The following is a 15,235-nucleotide window of genomic DNA, read 5'->3' on the forward strand; positions in this document are numbered from 1 at the left end:
TGAAGGGAAATGTGCAGGGGGAGTTTGTGGAAGGATTAAGATGACTGGGAGAGGTTTGCACACGCAGATAATTCTCTGAGAGCAAAATGTTACAAAGAGATTTGCCAGTGCAGCAGCACCAACATTTTCACTCCCAAAGGGAGAAATCACTGTCTCTGTGTAAGTGGGAAAGACTTTAAGTGGCTTCAGGAGCATGAAATCAAGCCTGGCAGTGATAATAGAAAATCCCACAAATAAAGCACAAAACCCCAGCCTTTGGCAAAGCTGGGAACATCCCCCAAGCAGCTGAGAGAACGGGAGGTTTGTAAAGCTCTGGAACACCTGGGGCTGGACTCCTGGGCTTTGCCACTGATCCTGCTGTACCCAAAAGGAGACAAGGAGCAGCACTCACCCTTTGCCAGCTGCACGAAGCCCAGGATGATGATGAGAGCCAGCGCCAGCAGCTTGGCCGCAGCAAAGGCGTCCTGCACACGGGTGGCAGCTTTGACACTGTAGCAGTTCACAGCTGTCAGCAGCACTGAGGGGACAAAAGGGACAAGGTCAGCACTCAGGGAGACATGCCAAATGCACCAAAAATCACAAGGAATCTTTAGGTGGGATACATGGAAGGAATTCCTCCCTGTGAGGGTGGGGAGGCCCTGGGTGCCCAGAGAAGCTGTGGCTGCCCCTGGATCCTTGGCAGTGCCCAAGGCCAGCTTGGATGGGACCTGGAGCAGCCTGGGACAGTGGAAGGTGTCCCTGCCATGGCAGGGGTGGAATGAGATGTTCTCCAAGGTCCTTCCAACCCAAACCATTCAGTGATTTCCTTTTGCTAGACCAACCGACCAGAACCTCTTCCCAGAAGAGAAACTCACTGAGAGCTCTGCAGCCTCACACTTCTCAATTGCACCTTTATGTTGGCAATAAGTGTTTTGAATAATGCCTGTGGTCCTTGGGACATGGAATGGGATTGCTCCACTGGAAAACACTCCTGAGGGCTTAGTATTTGTTTGCTGAGAAGCTCCTGCTGCCCACAAGTTGCCCTGTGGTTAATGCAACTACTGGGGTTCACTTCCAACCTTTCCTTGCCACATTCCCCCCCAGCTCCTCTGCATCCCACTCCTGCCAGTGTGACATTCCTGCCAGGCAGGGCACAGCCTGAACCAGGCCTTGATCAAAGCCTGAGCTTCACCTGCTGCAGCAAAGCTCTGCTGCCCTCACAAATCATTGACTATTTTGGTGCCCTGCTCCCTCCCCAGAGCCTGCTGCTTGTTATAGACACAGCAAATGTCACACTGAGGGTGGCAGTGCCCACGTGCTGGATGCCCTCCCTCCAGCCCAGTGACCCCTCACTGTCCCCAGGCGAGCCCCAGGCTGAGCTCTCACCAGCAGCTCAGGGAGGAGCAGATCCCAAACCTCCTCCTGGAGCTGGAGGCTTTTCCCTGCAGGATCCTTTCCCACCTCCCTCTGCCCCTGTGCAAAAGCTCCTTCCCAGAGCCTGCAGCTCCTCTTCACAGGAGCTCTTGAACAGAGCCAAGCAGCTGCTTCCCAAAACATCCCAGTCCCTCTCCTGAGGGCGGGAGCTGGAGCTGGAGCCCAGAGCTGATCTCAGAGTGGGTGGGCTTGGAAGGATCTCACAGACCCATTCCCACCCCTGCCAAGGGCAGGGACACCTCCCACCATCCCAGGGTGCTCCAAGCCCCATTCAAGCTGGCCCTGGGCACTGCCAGGGATCCAGGGGCAGCCCGTGCCAGTGTCCCAGCATCCAATGGCTTCCAGGATCACTGGCTCCTTCCCCCACTCTCCCAGCTCCAGGATCTGCTGCCATTCCAACACAGGAGCAGCTCAAGTGTGGAGAAGTGAGAGCTGTGTGTGTCAGGAAGGAAAGCACGGGATCCAAGCCATCCCACAGGGGTGACAGCCAGCAGCAAACAGGGACTGGAGATGGATTTTTGTCCCGTGCCCTTGGAGCCCCTTTGGGAGTGTGGCTGAGGCTGAAATGACCCTGAGCTGTTGCTGGGGAAGCAGAGCCATGCTGGGGACACAGGACAGCACGAGCTGGGCTCTGGCCAGGAGCAGGGGTGAGTGACTGTGCTGACAGATGTGCCACGCCACTGTCCCTGTGCCAGGCCCCTCCAGGAGATACAGGACAGGGACGGGTCTGGACAGTTCCCAGCCCCTGGAGCAGCCCTGTCCTGTGGGGTCACAGCTCTGTCCCCACAGAGGGACACTGGGACACATCTGCCTCTGGGGACAGGGCAAAGGGACACAGCCAGACAGCAGCAAGGAGGACACACAGCTTAACCAAGTGACCTTCGAGTGCTACAGGGGACAAGGAAACACAGGGAATGTCTCCCAGCAAAACTCCCAACCCAGGCAGTGAAAGCACCTCCAGTGAGTCCTCAGGGCAGCAGGCTCTGGAGCAGGATTCCCTTTGACCAGTGATTATGCTAAAAATAAATCTGCCCTTGTTTACTGAGGGATATTTAGAGGATGAGCTCACCCATCTAGGACCACACTGCTGCTGCTGCTGTCGTGGTGAGGACAGCCCTGAGAGGTGTGACAGTGACAGTCCCTGCCCCATTTAGGCATTGTGTGTCTGTGGCAATAAATGCTTCACCCCCACTTCAACACTGATTTTTAGGGGCTGTTTGCCCTGCTCTGGCTCTGTACAGAGTCCCCTGGAGGGTGGTGGTGAAAATGATTGGCAAAAGTTTCCAAGTGTGTAGGAAACCCTACACATGTTCAGCCCCAAAGCCCCGTTGGTGCCAGATAAACAGACTCCCTAAAAAAAGAGAAACCAGTTTGGGATCAGAGAGTAAACAGGGCTGGAAGTTTCTGCTGTAGTCATCAGTCAGAGCCCTGCCAGTCACATTTCCTCAGCTTTGCTTTTCCTCCTTTACAATAATATTTGTCTTTCCTAAAGGAGCACAGTAGAGTTTCTCCACTGAATCCCCCAGTCTCACCCATCAGGAAGAATCCAACAGACAACAAACAGGATGAAAGCTTTTCCATAAAACTCCAGGACAAATTCCAGTGGTTGCTGAGCTTCTCAGGAGGCTGGGATTTCTTAGGGCAGCAAGTTTGATTGCTTTGATCCCAGATGCTGCCCTGGCAGGCAGGGGCTGTGGGATCCTCCTGGCAGCGCTCCCTCACCTCGGCTGAATCACTCCAGGAAAAACACAGCAAAGCTGCACAGCTCCACCACAAACCAGGGCACTGACACAGAGAGCAGGCTGTGCTGCCCTAATTCCTGCAGTGTTTTCCTAAGGCTCCAGCCCCTGTCAGCCAGCAGCAGGGCAGAGCTTTGGAGTGACCCATCAGGGCTGTGCTGGGAAATCATTCGAGGAACGAGGATTTCAGCCTGACCTGATGTGCCACAGCCTGGCTGAGCCAGCAGCCCCTCTCCAAAGCTTTACATAATTGGGATAATAAGTGTTAGAAAGCTGAAGGGATGGCAGATGGACAGGGGGTGACTTTTCAGAGAATCCCAGACTGGTTTGGGTTGGGAGGAACATTAAAGCTCCTCTTGTTCCAGTCCCATGGGCAGGGACAATTTCCACTGTCCCAGGTGGCTCCAAGACCATTCCAGCCTGGCCTTGGGCACTGCCAGGGATCCAGGGGCAGCCACAGCTGCTCTGGGCACCTGTGCCAGGGTCTCCCCACCCTCACAATAACAAAAGTTTCCCCTACACCTAATCTAGCTCAGGTGATTAATTACTCATGACTCTGGTAGGAGAGATCCTGGTTTTTGCTCTCCAGGTGCTGTTCATCCCTTCACCCTCCAGGGACTGCTCCAGCCCAGCCTCATTCCAAGGCAACTCAAACCACAGAGGGAAATCTGAGTTTCTAAATACACCAGCAGGTCTGGCTTCAGTATTTCCTCTGTCCTGCAGTCCCTGCTGGCTTCAGGCACCTCACTGAACCTGCTCCACTGGCACTCACCTGCACAGCCAGGGAATTCCCCACTCCTGATAGGAACAAGGACAAACTGATTAATGTGACACCAGACCCAGGACTTTACCCACAATTCTCATTTTATGGCTGTTTGCCTCTGAAGTTGCCTCCCAAGCTCTCTCCCAGACACAACTCCTAGAGGACAACAGGAAAAACTGCAGACAGATAAATGGATCAATCCCTCCTAGGACACATCCATGGAACCACAGCTCCTGTGTCTGGGGAAAGGCAGGATGGGGAGAGTGAGGCTGTGCCCAGAGCAAACAGTGGGAATGGAGCAGGCACAGCTGAACCTGGGCTGCCACTTCTGATGCAAGAGCCTTGGCAGCACTGCTGTCCACAGGCACAGCTGCAGCTCTCCCAGGACAAGGGACAGGGACAAGGATCCAATTCCCACAGGGAACTGCCTGGGGGTGTCAGAGCTTGCTCAGCCCAAGATCTTCCTCAGCAGCTTTGCAGGTGAAATCTCTGGAATGAGCACAGGAATGAATTCCCAAGGTACTGGCACAGCTGCCTGTGGGGTCACACACACTTGCACAATGGCCCTTTTGTCCCTAATTTCACCTCCTGGGCCCAACCTGTGGCACTGGCAGTGAGATTCCACCTACACCTCTGGAACGTGGGTAAATGTGTGGAAGTAGCTGCCTTTAAGGGACTAAACTCTTTAACTTGCTCTTAATTCCCATGGGAGTCCTGTTTGTGGTATCACAGGACCCAGTGCTAACACAGAGCAGGTTGGGAAGTTGTGGAAAATAAAGGGAAATTGAAGGGACAATGAAGAGAAATCCCTTCCATCAGCTTCCCTGCCAGGAAAACAAGGCCTGTGAACTGCTCTGTCATGCATGACTCTGTCTGTAAGCCACATTTCCAAAGTGCCTGGCCCCTGCCACTGTAAGATGATGCTCCCATTTACCATCTGCCACTGGGTGATGTTGACTTTCCCTCACAATTACTCCCAGAACATTCCTTACCCCATCCCACAGCAAAGGCTGCTCCTCTCCCTCCACATGAAGTGCAGATCACAGTTAATCCACACAGGACAAAGCAAAAATTAAGTTCTACTGAGCAGAGTGGATGAAACCCACGAGAAAATCAATCCACCAAGGCAAAAACACCCCACCAATTTTATATTCCAGCGGCTGGGATGTTACAGTGTCTCCCAAAAATCTGTGGTGACTCTTTCCAACTGCACATGCCAACATGGGACAGGCAAGGTCACAAGCAGAAAATGATTCAGGATATTTCAACTTGGCAGGTATTGACTGAAGACTTTTGTGCCCTGCAAGGTGGGGAAGGGAAAAAGCAGAGGGAAGAACTTCGCAGATATTTCTGCAAGGACAAATCCCTGGAGAAACTTAACACCCAGGGCAGTCAGTCCTGGAAAGGGAAAGGCCTGGGGGCACATGAGGCTGTTGGAAAGCTCCTGGCCTCAGAGTCAATGTGTCCATATTAAAATGTCCTTATAATAATCAACATCCCTGGCAATGCTTCCCAGTTCCCTTTTTATTCCTCTTTCCAAAACAGCAATCAGGGAATGGACACATCAACAAGGAGAAGGCAAACTTGCCCTACCAGGGGGTTTAAAAAAGGGATCATCTCCAAACCCACACTGAGGCCAGGAACTCTGGATGTCCCAACAAGCAACCCCAGGCAGCCTGACCAGGTCAACACCCCTATCCCATAATAAGAGTAGGACACAGGAAAACTCCAAAGAATTCCTGAGTGTTGGGAGAGGTGGCTCCTATCTAGAGGCAGGAGCTGCTATTTTGGCTCCTTAGGAAGAAGGCTGTGATTTACTGCCAAGGTTTCCAAAGGACATGACACAGCAATTCCACCAACAGGACATTTACCTCAGGAAAACAAACAAAATACAAGGAGAAAGAGCTTTTCTATATCTTTTCTCCCTATTTCTCCCATTCCCATCAAATTAACCATCCCAAACTACCTCCATGCTCACCTCACAGAAGCATCTTCCCAACAGGGAGCAGCACCTGCCACTATTTTGTGTGCACAGAATCCAGCTCTGCATCCTGACTGGAAAACCTGAATTTCCCATCCCTTGTACTGGATCTGTGGCCACATCTGGCCCTGGGACTATGGAACTCTTGGAATACTTAAAACAAATGATGCTGCTTTAAATGAGGCTGACCCTGGAGGGGTTTTCCACAAAAACCTTCCCAATTTGTTCATGCCAGAGCAGAAAGACTCAGAATGATCTCAGTGATACCATAAATGATTCAAACACAGTAACATTTATTGGGGTAATTGTTGTGAGAGCCAGGAGAGGGGAGCTGGAATTGCAGTGGCTGCTCCCTGTGTGTTTCAAGAGCCCTCCAAGCTCTCACTGATTTCTGGAGAGCCCTGTGAGTGTCAGAGCCTGTTTCCATTAATGCTGCTCTAATTAAACACAGATTAAAAAAGCAACCTCAGCCCTGCAGCCTCTGCCATCCAGCAGGGGCTCCACAGACCCTTTCCTTCCACTCCACTCCACCAAGGGCAATTTGCTGATGGAGCTTTAGTCCCTTAATCCCCTTTCTGGAGGAGGGAAAAGAAATCTTCAAAGCTTCACACCCAGCTTGTCCTGGCTGATTAATGAAAAGCAGCAATGCTGCAGAAGGAACCCATCTCAGGCAGACAGGCCCTGGGTGTGTTTGGTGTTTGCAGTTAATTCCTGATGAGGTGAAAATCCACACACCTGTAAAAGAGCTGAGCCTGGCAGCAAAACCTTGATGTCAAATAAAGACATTCCTGCTTCCCACAGGATCTGGGACTTCTGGGTGCAATGCTGACACTGGATATTCCCTCCTGGACAGCTTGGCAGCCACCCTTGCTTGGACTCCTTCTCTCAGGAGTGTCAGCACTTCCACAGGACAAGGGCTCTCAGACCTGCCTCCTGCTCATCCTTCCACTCTCTGGCTGCTCTAAACAGAAGAGACAAATGAGGAGTTTATCAGCATTCCCTGGAATCCCAGCCCTGCAGGGGGAATGCCCAACAGCAGAGCTCAGAAGCAGGGAGGGAAGTTTAGATAAATTCTGAGGAAGATTAAAATTCCCTGGCTTTGATATTGCTGTGCTGGCATAATTAGTGCCAGATTTCCATATCTAATTAACAAGTGAGACACGAATTCAGAAGCAAACTGTCAAACTGCTGATCTAACACTGAGGAGCAAGAACAAAATTAAAACAACAGAATATCCTGAGCTGGAAAGTATTCACAAGGATGAGTTATCGAGTCCAATCCCAGTTTTCCACTGTGGAGCAGATTTTCTCGTCAGGAAATCAGGGAATTCTAGAAGCTGTATGTGGCTCTCAGGGTGTGAGGATGTGTGGGATGAACAGCTCAGGCACTTGTGGAACACCAAGATCCAGCTCAGGGCTGGCAGCAGCTTCATTCCTGTCTCTCTGATGCACAGGGAATGAATTTACTGCACCAGACCTGGGCAGGTGCCTCTGTGCAAGCAGGAAATCTGCAAATCAACAGTGGGAAATGAGGAACAGCCACAGCATCTTTAATAAATCAGTTTAACACCTTCCATCCCTGAGCCCTCTCTGGAAAACACAGCGTGTACTGGTGATTTTTACTGATTTTTGTTAGGATTTATTAACTTGAAGCGTTCACACAAGTGGCAGCAGGATGGAAAGAAAACCTGAGCCCCTCACAGCTGAGACAGAGCACAGGATCCAAGGTTTAATTCTTTGCCGTGTCCAATATTGACATTGTAATGCAGATCATCAGGGATGCAAATTCAGCACCTAATAACTGTCCCCCCACCCACTACAGAAGAGGTAAAACTGGTTTAGATGACCTCAGAAGTGAGAGAATTCAAATTATTCCTGGGTTTGCACACAAATGCACAAACTCTGTTTCCTGAACTTCCAATTTTTGTACACCAAACGTGGATGGATTTTGTGTTACGAGTTTTAAAGTATCAACCATCCAATCTCCCAGCTACAAGAGATGCTCGAGTTTCTGAATCACCCAAGTAACCTGCAGCCTGCAAAGTCTTCAGCCAAATTTGGGGAACATGAAATGAGGCTAAAGATGAACAGCCTGAGCCCTCCTGCTCCAGGAAGATTTCCCTGGAGTGGATTCCCAGCTTTTATTTGTGGCAAACACCACAGGCACTCCCGGTGCCCATGAAAGAAGCCCTGCATACCAACTGTGTGTAGATTACAACCTCCAGGGCAGAAAATACCTGCTTGTAGGGAAATTCTCCTTACCACCCACCTTGTTTTCCTCAGCACCTTCCAGGGGAACAAAACTCTCTCTTCCAACCATTTTTTTCCTTTCACTCAAGCCTGTGATTTAGATTCTCTTAATGCATTAATTCACTCTCTGAAGTTCACGGTGGCAAATTCTGAACAACACATGATTTATTCAACCCTTCAGCAGCAGCAAAGTGGAAACAAGTAACTTTAGTTATTCCTCCTCTTACTACAAACTGTGCAGCCAAGTGCATTTCGTGTGGAGATACAAACCCTGCAAGGAATAGAGCTGGGACTGTTCTGCAAGGCTGGATTTTGGCTACTGTACCCCAGCCCCAGGTCCCAAATTCCTCTGCTGCTTCCCAAGCTGCTCTCCCCCATTTTGAGGTAACTCATTCATGTATGTGCTACAGCCTATGCACAAATAGGTCATTTTTTTTTTCGACTCTAGAGCTTTTGAAAAGACTAAAGAAGTCTCTCTCTGTGCAGTTTCTGTTTGAACAAAGCTGTTTGTGAGTCCCCACAAGTGTTGTGTGGCTGCCTGAGCCCCTGGAGCAGATTTATTTCGTTTATTGTTCCTGGGTCACGGTGTGGTTTTGGCACCAGGGAGATGAAAAGCTGATTCCAAAGCTCAAAGTTCCAAAAATCAAAGTTCCAAAAATCAAAGTTCCCAAAAGCTGCCCTGCTGAAGGCGCTGCAGGATGAACAAACCTCTTGGAGCAAAGGAGACAACCCCAAACTTAACCCAAAGCATAAACAAACCAAGAGCCAGCAGTGCAAGGGGGAGCAGAGCTTAAAGGAGAAACACATGGGGATGATGCAGATTTGGAGAACTCCAAACCTTTCCCTTGGCAGTTCAGGATAGAGGTTCAGGAACAAATTCTGCCCCAGGCAAATCCTAATTGTTACCAAAGGAAGGCTGGAGACTTTTCTTGGAGGAGCATAAACAGGAATGAGAGCTGGCTCCAAGGAGCTTGGTGCTGCAAATCCTCACCAGTGAACAGATCCCAACGTGGACAGGTCTGTTTAACCCTGCCCTGGGCTTTGAGCAATAGAATGGGAACAGAGACCCCTTTTGGGAATGATCCTGAAGATGAAAAGTCACTTTTGGTTAGAAACATGTCCCCAAAGGCTTTGCCAGCTCTATCTGTGCTTGCACGGCAAAACTTTGCCATAAGGCAGCAAGAAAACCTTGAATTATATCCTAATTCCTTGGTTTTTCAGCAAGGAGCACAAGTAGCACGTGCATTCCTGCCCCTCTCCTGAGGAACCCACAGCGCAGACCAGCAGCAAAGCTCGAAAATCAGATTTCCAAAAGGCAGCACACCCATCAGAAGCACTATTCCCTGACCAGTTTACAGCTGTCTTTGTTAAATGAGTACATTTCCCTAAGAAACACTCTACACACTGTAAAAAATTTGGATGGAAATCCACATACCTGCCCAGGTACCTTTATATTCCTAAAAATCAGCTGGGGACTGAGCAGTTTCAGTCTTGCCTGAAGAAAGCACAGCCCAGTGCCATGCCTGTTATCAATCCTATAATTAACCATATCATTTACCTCCCACAGCCCGGGTCAGGCTGGCTCTGAGACATTTCCAGACAATCTATCTTCCCATAACGACCATGTGCTGCAGCTTTGGGATGCCTGAGATCCTCGGGGGGGGGGAAGGAATCTCACACAATTCTAGAAAAGGGCAGCACCAACGAGCAGCTTCCCTCTCATCGTTTAAAATGCAAAAATGTAGAGATCACCTGGCTGTGAATTTGTACAGTGGAGAAACGATTTATAAAGCCCTCACAAAAACTGAATCTTCTCCCAATAAACATCTCTAGAAAGAGATTAAATTCCAGTGGAGCAGAACAGACTGAATGGGAAATGAGGAGGGAAGAGGCAGGGCATGGTCCTGTATTTAAAGGTTTGGGAATTTGGATGGGGTGACTTTGCAGTCAGCAGAGGAACAGAAAAAATGATTTGAGTGGCAAAACTGCAGATCCCAAAAGAGCAGAGAGGTGACAAAAAGTGCATTGGGAGAGATCTGAGTGCCCGGGCAGGGCTCTGTGTGCCCAGGCTGGCACCACTGCTCCTGACTTCACCCCACCGTGACCGAACATCCCTGCAAGGCATCGCCCCAGAGACAGACAGACAGACAGACAGACAGCCAGACAATGTTTGCTGGCAAAAGAAACCCCACAAAAACAGGTTTTGAGCGCGCTATCAGCGCACACACGGGCGGGAAACACCTCCTCTCACATCTGGTGCTGAAAGCAGCTCAGGGGCGAGTTCAGCACCAGTTGCTGGTGACAGATAATTGTTATCCTCACCCAAAGCCGCACACCAACGCCCACAGGGCCCTGCAGAGCCCGGGGACAAGGGGGCTTTACCCTGCATGGTCCTTTGGGAAAGCACAAGAAATCCCATTCCAGCTCCCAGGAAAAACGCACGCTGCATTGATCACACGCTGCTCGGGAGTCAGAGAGCCTCACTAGCCCACAGCTGCCATTTGAGGAATTTTCTGCTGAATTTTTTACGGGTGGAGACACATTTTCTGCTGTGGCTATTCAAAGTAGCCAAAAAAACCCCAAAAACCCAGGATGTAACCAGCGTAGCACAGGAGAGATGGTGCAGATCTTTAGGGGAAGGTGATGGAGAGTGAGGAACCACGTGGAGTAGGAACAGCGGGGACCTGCAGAGGGTCACTGAATCACGGAATGGTTTGGATGGGAGGGGAATTTAATGGTCATCCTGTCCCATGGGCAGGGACACCTTCCACCAGACCAGGATGCTCCAGCCCGGTCACTTCAGTGATCCGGGGGCAGCCACGGCTTCTCTGAGCACCATGTGCCAGGGCCTGCCCACCTTCCCGGGGAGGAATTCCTTCCCTAAACCCCACCTGCCCCTCCTGCCTGGCACCCGAACGCCACTCGCTGCTACTTACAGACACACAGGCAGGCCACCAGCTTGGCGGCCTCGTCGGGCACGGGGCAAGTGGGGAAGATGGGCTTGAGCAGGTAGGTGGCGAACACCAGAGCCACGATGTACTGCGAGGAGGGCCGGATGATGAGCAGCTCTATCCAGAGCTTGAGGAAGGCGGGCAGGGAGCCGTACACCTCCAGCATGTAGGCGTAGTCCCCGCCGGACTTGGTGATGGTGGTGCCGAGCTCGGCGTAGCACAGCGCGCCCACGATGGAGAAGGCGCCGCACACGGCCCAGACCACGAGCGAGAGCCCCGGCGAGCCGGCCTCCCGCAGCACGCCCGTGGGGGTGACGAAGATGCCGGAGCCGATGATGGTGCCCACGATGATGGCCACGCCGTTGAGCAGGGTGATGTTCCGCTTCAGGGTCACCCCCTCCGCCGAGCCGCAGGGCGATGGCGAGCGGGCGCAGCCGTTTTCCTGCGCCCCTTCCAGCATCTTCTCCATCGCCTGCTTCTCCTCCTCCTGCGGCAGCGAGGCGGCCGAGCCGGCCGGGCTCCGCTTCTTCACGGCATTGCCGGGGGAGCTGCCGCCGCTGGCGGACATGGTGGCGGAGCGGCGGGAGCAGCGGGCGCGGCCACGCCGCCACCTTCGGCCGCCCCTTTTGTTCCGGCGGCGGTGGGCCGGGCTGCGTGCCGGGGGGAGGAGGAGGAGGAGGAGGAGAGCGGCAGGAGGAGGGCAGGAACGCCGGGGGATGCTGCAGCGCCCCCGGGGCGCCCGCTCGGGCCCGCGTCGCTCTCAGCCCGGGCCCCAGAAGGGACAGAGGGAGGCAAAGGCCAGCCCGCGGTTCGGCCCGGGTGGCACTCGGTGCCCGCAGGGGAGAGGTGTTAGCGGCGCTTCTCCGCCCGGCATGGGCGCTGGGCCTTCGGTGTGCTCTGTAAAGGAGCTCCTGTAGAGGAGAGCGGGTCCCTTTGCATGTATACATGTATACAGACATGTATGCGTGATATACAGGAGATACAGACGTGTATGTATGATATAAAGGATATACAGACATGTATACAGGCTATACAGACGTGTATGTATGATATACGGGATATACAGACATGTATACAGGATATACAGATGTGTATTTATGATATACAGGAGATACAGACATGTATGTATGGTATACAGGATACACAGACATGTATGTATGGTATACAGGATATACAGACATGTATACAGGATATACAGATGTGTATTTATGATACACAGGATATACAGATGTGTATGTATGATATACAGGAGATACAGACATGTATGTATGGTATACAGGATATACAGACATGTATGTATGGTATACAGGATATACATACGTGTATACAGGATATACAGACATGTATACAGGATATACAGATGTGTATTTATGATATACAGGATATACAGACACATATGTAAGATATACAGGATACACATGCATGTATGTAGGAAACACAGGATATACATACATATATGTATGATACACAGATATGTATGATATACCCACATGTCTGTATGATATACAGCCATGTATGTACCATGTACAGACATGTATGTATGTATATCCTGCCTCTCCCAGCCCCATCCTGCCATGCTTTTCCATCCCAGTGCACAAGCACAGGGCAAGGCCCCGGTGCTGCATCACCTGCACCTCTGCAGAGGCGCTGCGGGAATCAGCCCCTCCTGGCAGCCAAAAAGGCTTCTCTGAAACATTAATGAGTCACCAATCTCAAATCTGACAGATGGAAAAGCCACCAAAATGCTTGTTTGTGAAACGAAAATATAAAATAATTCACCCATCTGGCAGTCGTGCAGGGAAAAAAGGCAACGTGTGCCTCACTGAAGGCAGAGGTTCTGCATCCAAGGAGAATCACTTGGGTACTACAGTAATGCCCAAGGAGCCAATCCCTCAGCAAATTCAGATTCCCTCTTGCCCTCTTGGGAGGAGAGGAGCTCAGAGGCTCCAGCCTGGAAGCTCTGATTGCAAACATTCCCTCTGAGGGTGGTACCTGTGAGGAGCTGCTTCCCAGGCAGTGCTGTCACACGGGGAGTGGTGCTTGAGCTCCAAACCCGAGACTGGTTCAAGCTCCTGAAGTCCCCTCTGTGCACGGTTCAGACACGCAGGAGGTGGCCTGGAGGGTTTTCTCCAAGAGAACTCCAGGGAAACGTGAGGTGGACATTCTGGGGGGAAAGGGCACATTTCAGTTCCATTTCATTTCCATCATGACCACTTCCAGCCATTCCAGAATCCCAACCAGCCCAATCCTCGCAGCACTAGTCCAAACCTGACATCTAGTGGCTGCTCAGGGGCTCAAAAATCTGCTGCTGACTTTAGGTAAACATCCAAATTCTGGAAGGGAGCAAAACCAGAAATTACCTTGGCACGAAGCACGTTCCTCCAGTTTTCAAGGAGAAATGGGACCCTTGAAGAGACTGAAAAGACTCTGACAATTAATTAAAAATAAACAACAAAACATTTATCACGGGTTTTCTATAACCCCCAAAGCCTTTTTTTACTTTACAAGTTTACCATGACAGGCCATTTTTGTTGCTGCATTTCATGATTTCTCCCAGGCCCATGAAATCAGGAAAAGAATCAGATACTTACAACAAATGGGATTATCCCTGTGTCAGCCTTGGTACACAGGATGCAGCAGACAGGACTGAGATTGAAATTAAGTATTTGCTTCAGGTGTTTTCAGATGAATACTCACTTATATTTTGGGGGAATAAAATCATTTCTCAAGGGATTTACTTCTCCAGTGCTCCAGGCCAAGCTCCTCAAGGCCAATGATGACCTGGAACCAGGATCTCCTGAGCTGGAAGGGACCCACAGGGATCAAGTCCAATTGCTGGCCCCAAGAATCCCACCATGGGCATTTTACACCTGATATGAGCCCACAGAGACATTTCCATGAGCTCCCACAAGAATGGGACACAGTTATCCTGTTCTAATTCTTCCAAAGGGGAGTTTCTTCCTGGACTCAGAGCTGAGGACTGAAATGCCAGGCTTCAGACAGCAAACACTGAACTGCCCTGTTCCAAGCCAACCTCGTGCTTATCTCTCGTACAAATTATTGCAAGTTATTGCACGGGAGTTCATTCTGCAACTGTTTTTCCATTTGTATTCCTGAGAAAAGACCAGCCTGGCACCGGGGTGTGTTCCCAGAGCCGATATCTTCAAAGCAGCTGCCAATGGCAGGCGCTGTTATCAGCCGGCCCTGAGCATTACCTCTCCTCAGGGCCCCGAGTTCTTCCGCAGGATCTTTGAAGACTATTTGATTATCCAATCAGCTCTCCATGTGCTAACACTCAGAGCTTGGCACATCAAAAAGGAGGAGGGAAGGAATGATTTGTCAGAAGCACAAACAAGGAGCAGGAGCAGGAGCAAATGGGCCATTTGTCAGGAGGGATGGGGATGTTTTGAAGCAGTTATTTGGAAAAGCTGCCTTGATCCTGCTGGCATCAATCCCCCATTTCTTCAGCAAACACCTCAGCTGTGCTGATAAAGAGCTCAGAGCTGCTTTTCCTGGGTAAATGGAAGGGGTGGCACTTCTAGAACCATTAAATGGTCACAAGAGCTGAGCTGGCCTCACTCCTAACCCAGGCCACTCTTTCTCCACAAGAAAATGGGCTGCCCACCCACCAGCACACTTGGGGAACCTTCTAGAAACATTACCTACAATTATTTTAGGGGGATTCCTTAACCAGGAATGGAAGCTCCTGTTGTTCTTATCAAGAGAAACTTCTTTGGATTAATCCAGCTAAACAAAACCTGTCTGGGTGAGAGCTGGACTCCAGGTGTGGCTCAGCTGTGAGACAGAAATTAACACTTATTTCACCCAAGGTTCACGGAATCGTGGGATGCTTTGGGATGAAGGGACATTGAAGCTCATCCAGTTCCAACCCTGACACCTCCCACTGTCCCAGGGGCTCCCAGCCCTGTCCAGCCTGGCCTTGGGCACTGCCAGGGATGCAGGGGCAGCCCCAGCTGCTCTGGGCACCCTGAGTGAGGGCCTCCCACCCTCACAGTTGTGATTCCTTCCCAATATTCCATCCAAACCCACCCTCTTAGATCAACTTCTAATCGGTATCAGTAATTTAATCGACTTAAAGGGTTTTTTTGGCTATTTGACAGCATTGCTGTAGGCACAAG

General features: G+C 50.8%; 1 protein-coding gene across 1 annotated transcript in view; it reads right to left on the reverse strand.

Moving 5' to 3' along the window:
* Positions 1–11,839, reverse strand: part of SLC7A5 (solute carrier family 7 member 5) — a 32,026-nt gene extending 20,187 nt beyond the window's left edge. The window contains exons 1-2 of the mRNA XM_036390258.2: positions 11,082–11,839; positions 392–517 (exon numbers count right to left, since the gene is read on the reverse strand). Of these exons, the coding sequence (XP_036246151.1) occupies positions 392–517; positions 11,082–11,664 (709 nt within the window). The 5' untranslated portion in view covers positions 11,665–11,839. The remainder of the gene's footprint in view (positions 1–391; positions 518–11,081) is intronic.
* Positions 11,840–15,235: the final 3,396 nt, after the last annotated feature.

This window comes from Molothrus ater, chromosome 12 (assembly GCF_012460135.2).
Source record: "Molothrus ater isolate BHLD 08-10-18 breed brown headed cowbird chromosome 12, BPBGC_Mater_1.1, whole genome shotgun sequence".
In the NCBI taxonomy this organism is placed as follows: domain Eukaryota; kingdom Metazoa; phylum Chordata; class Aves; order Passeriformes; family Icteridae; genus Molothrus; species Molothrus ater.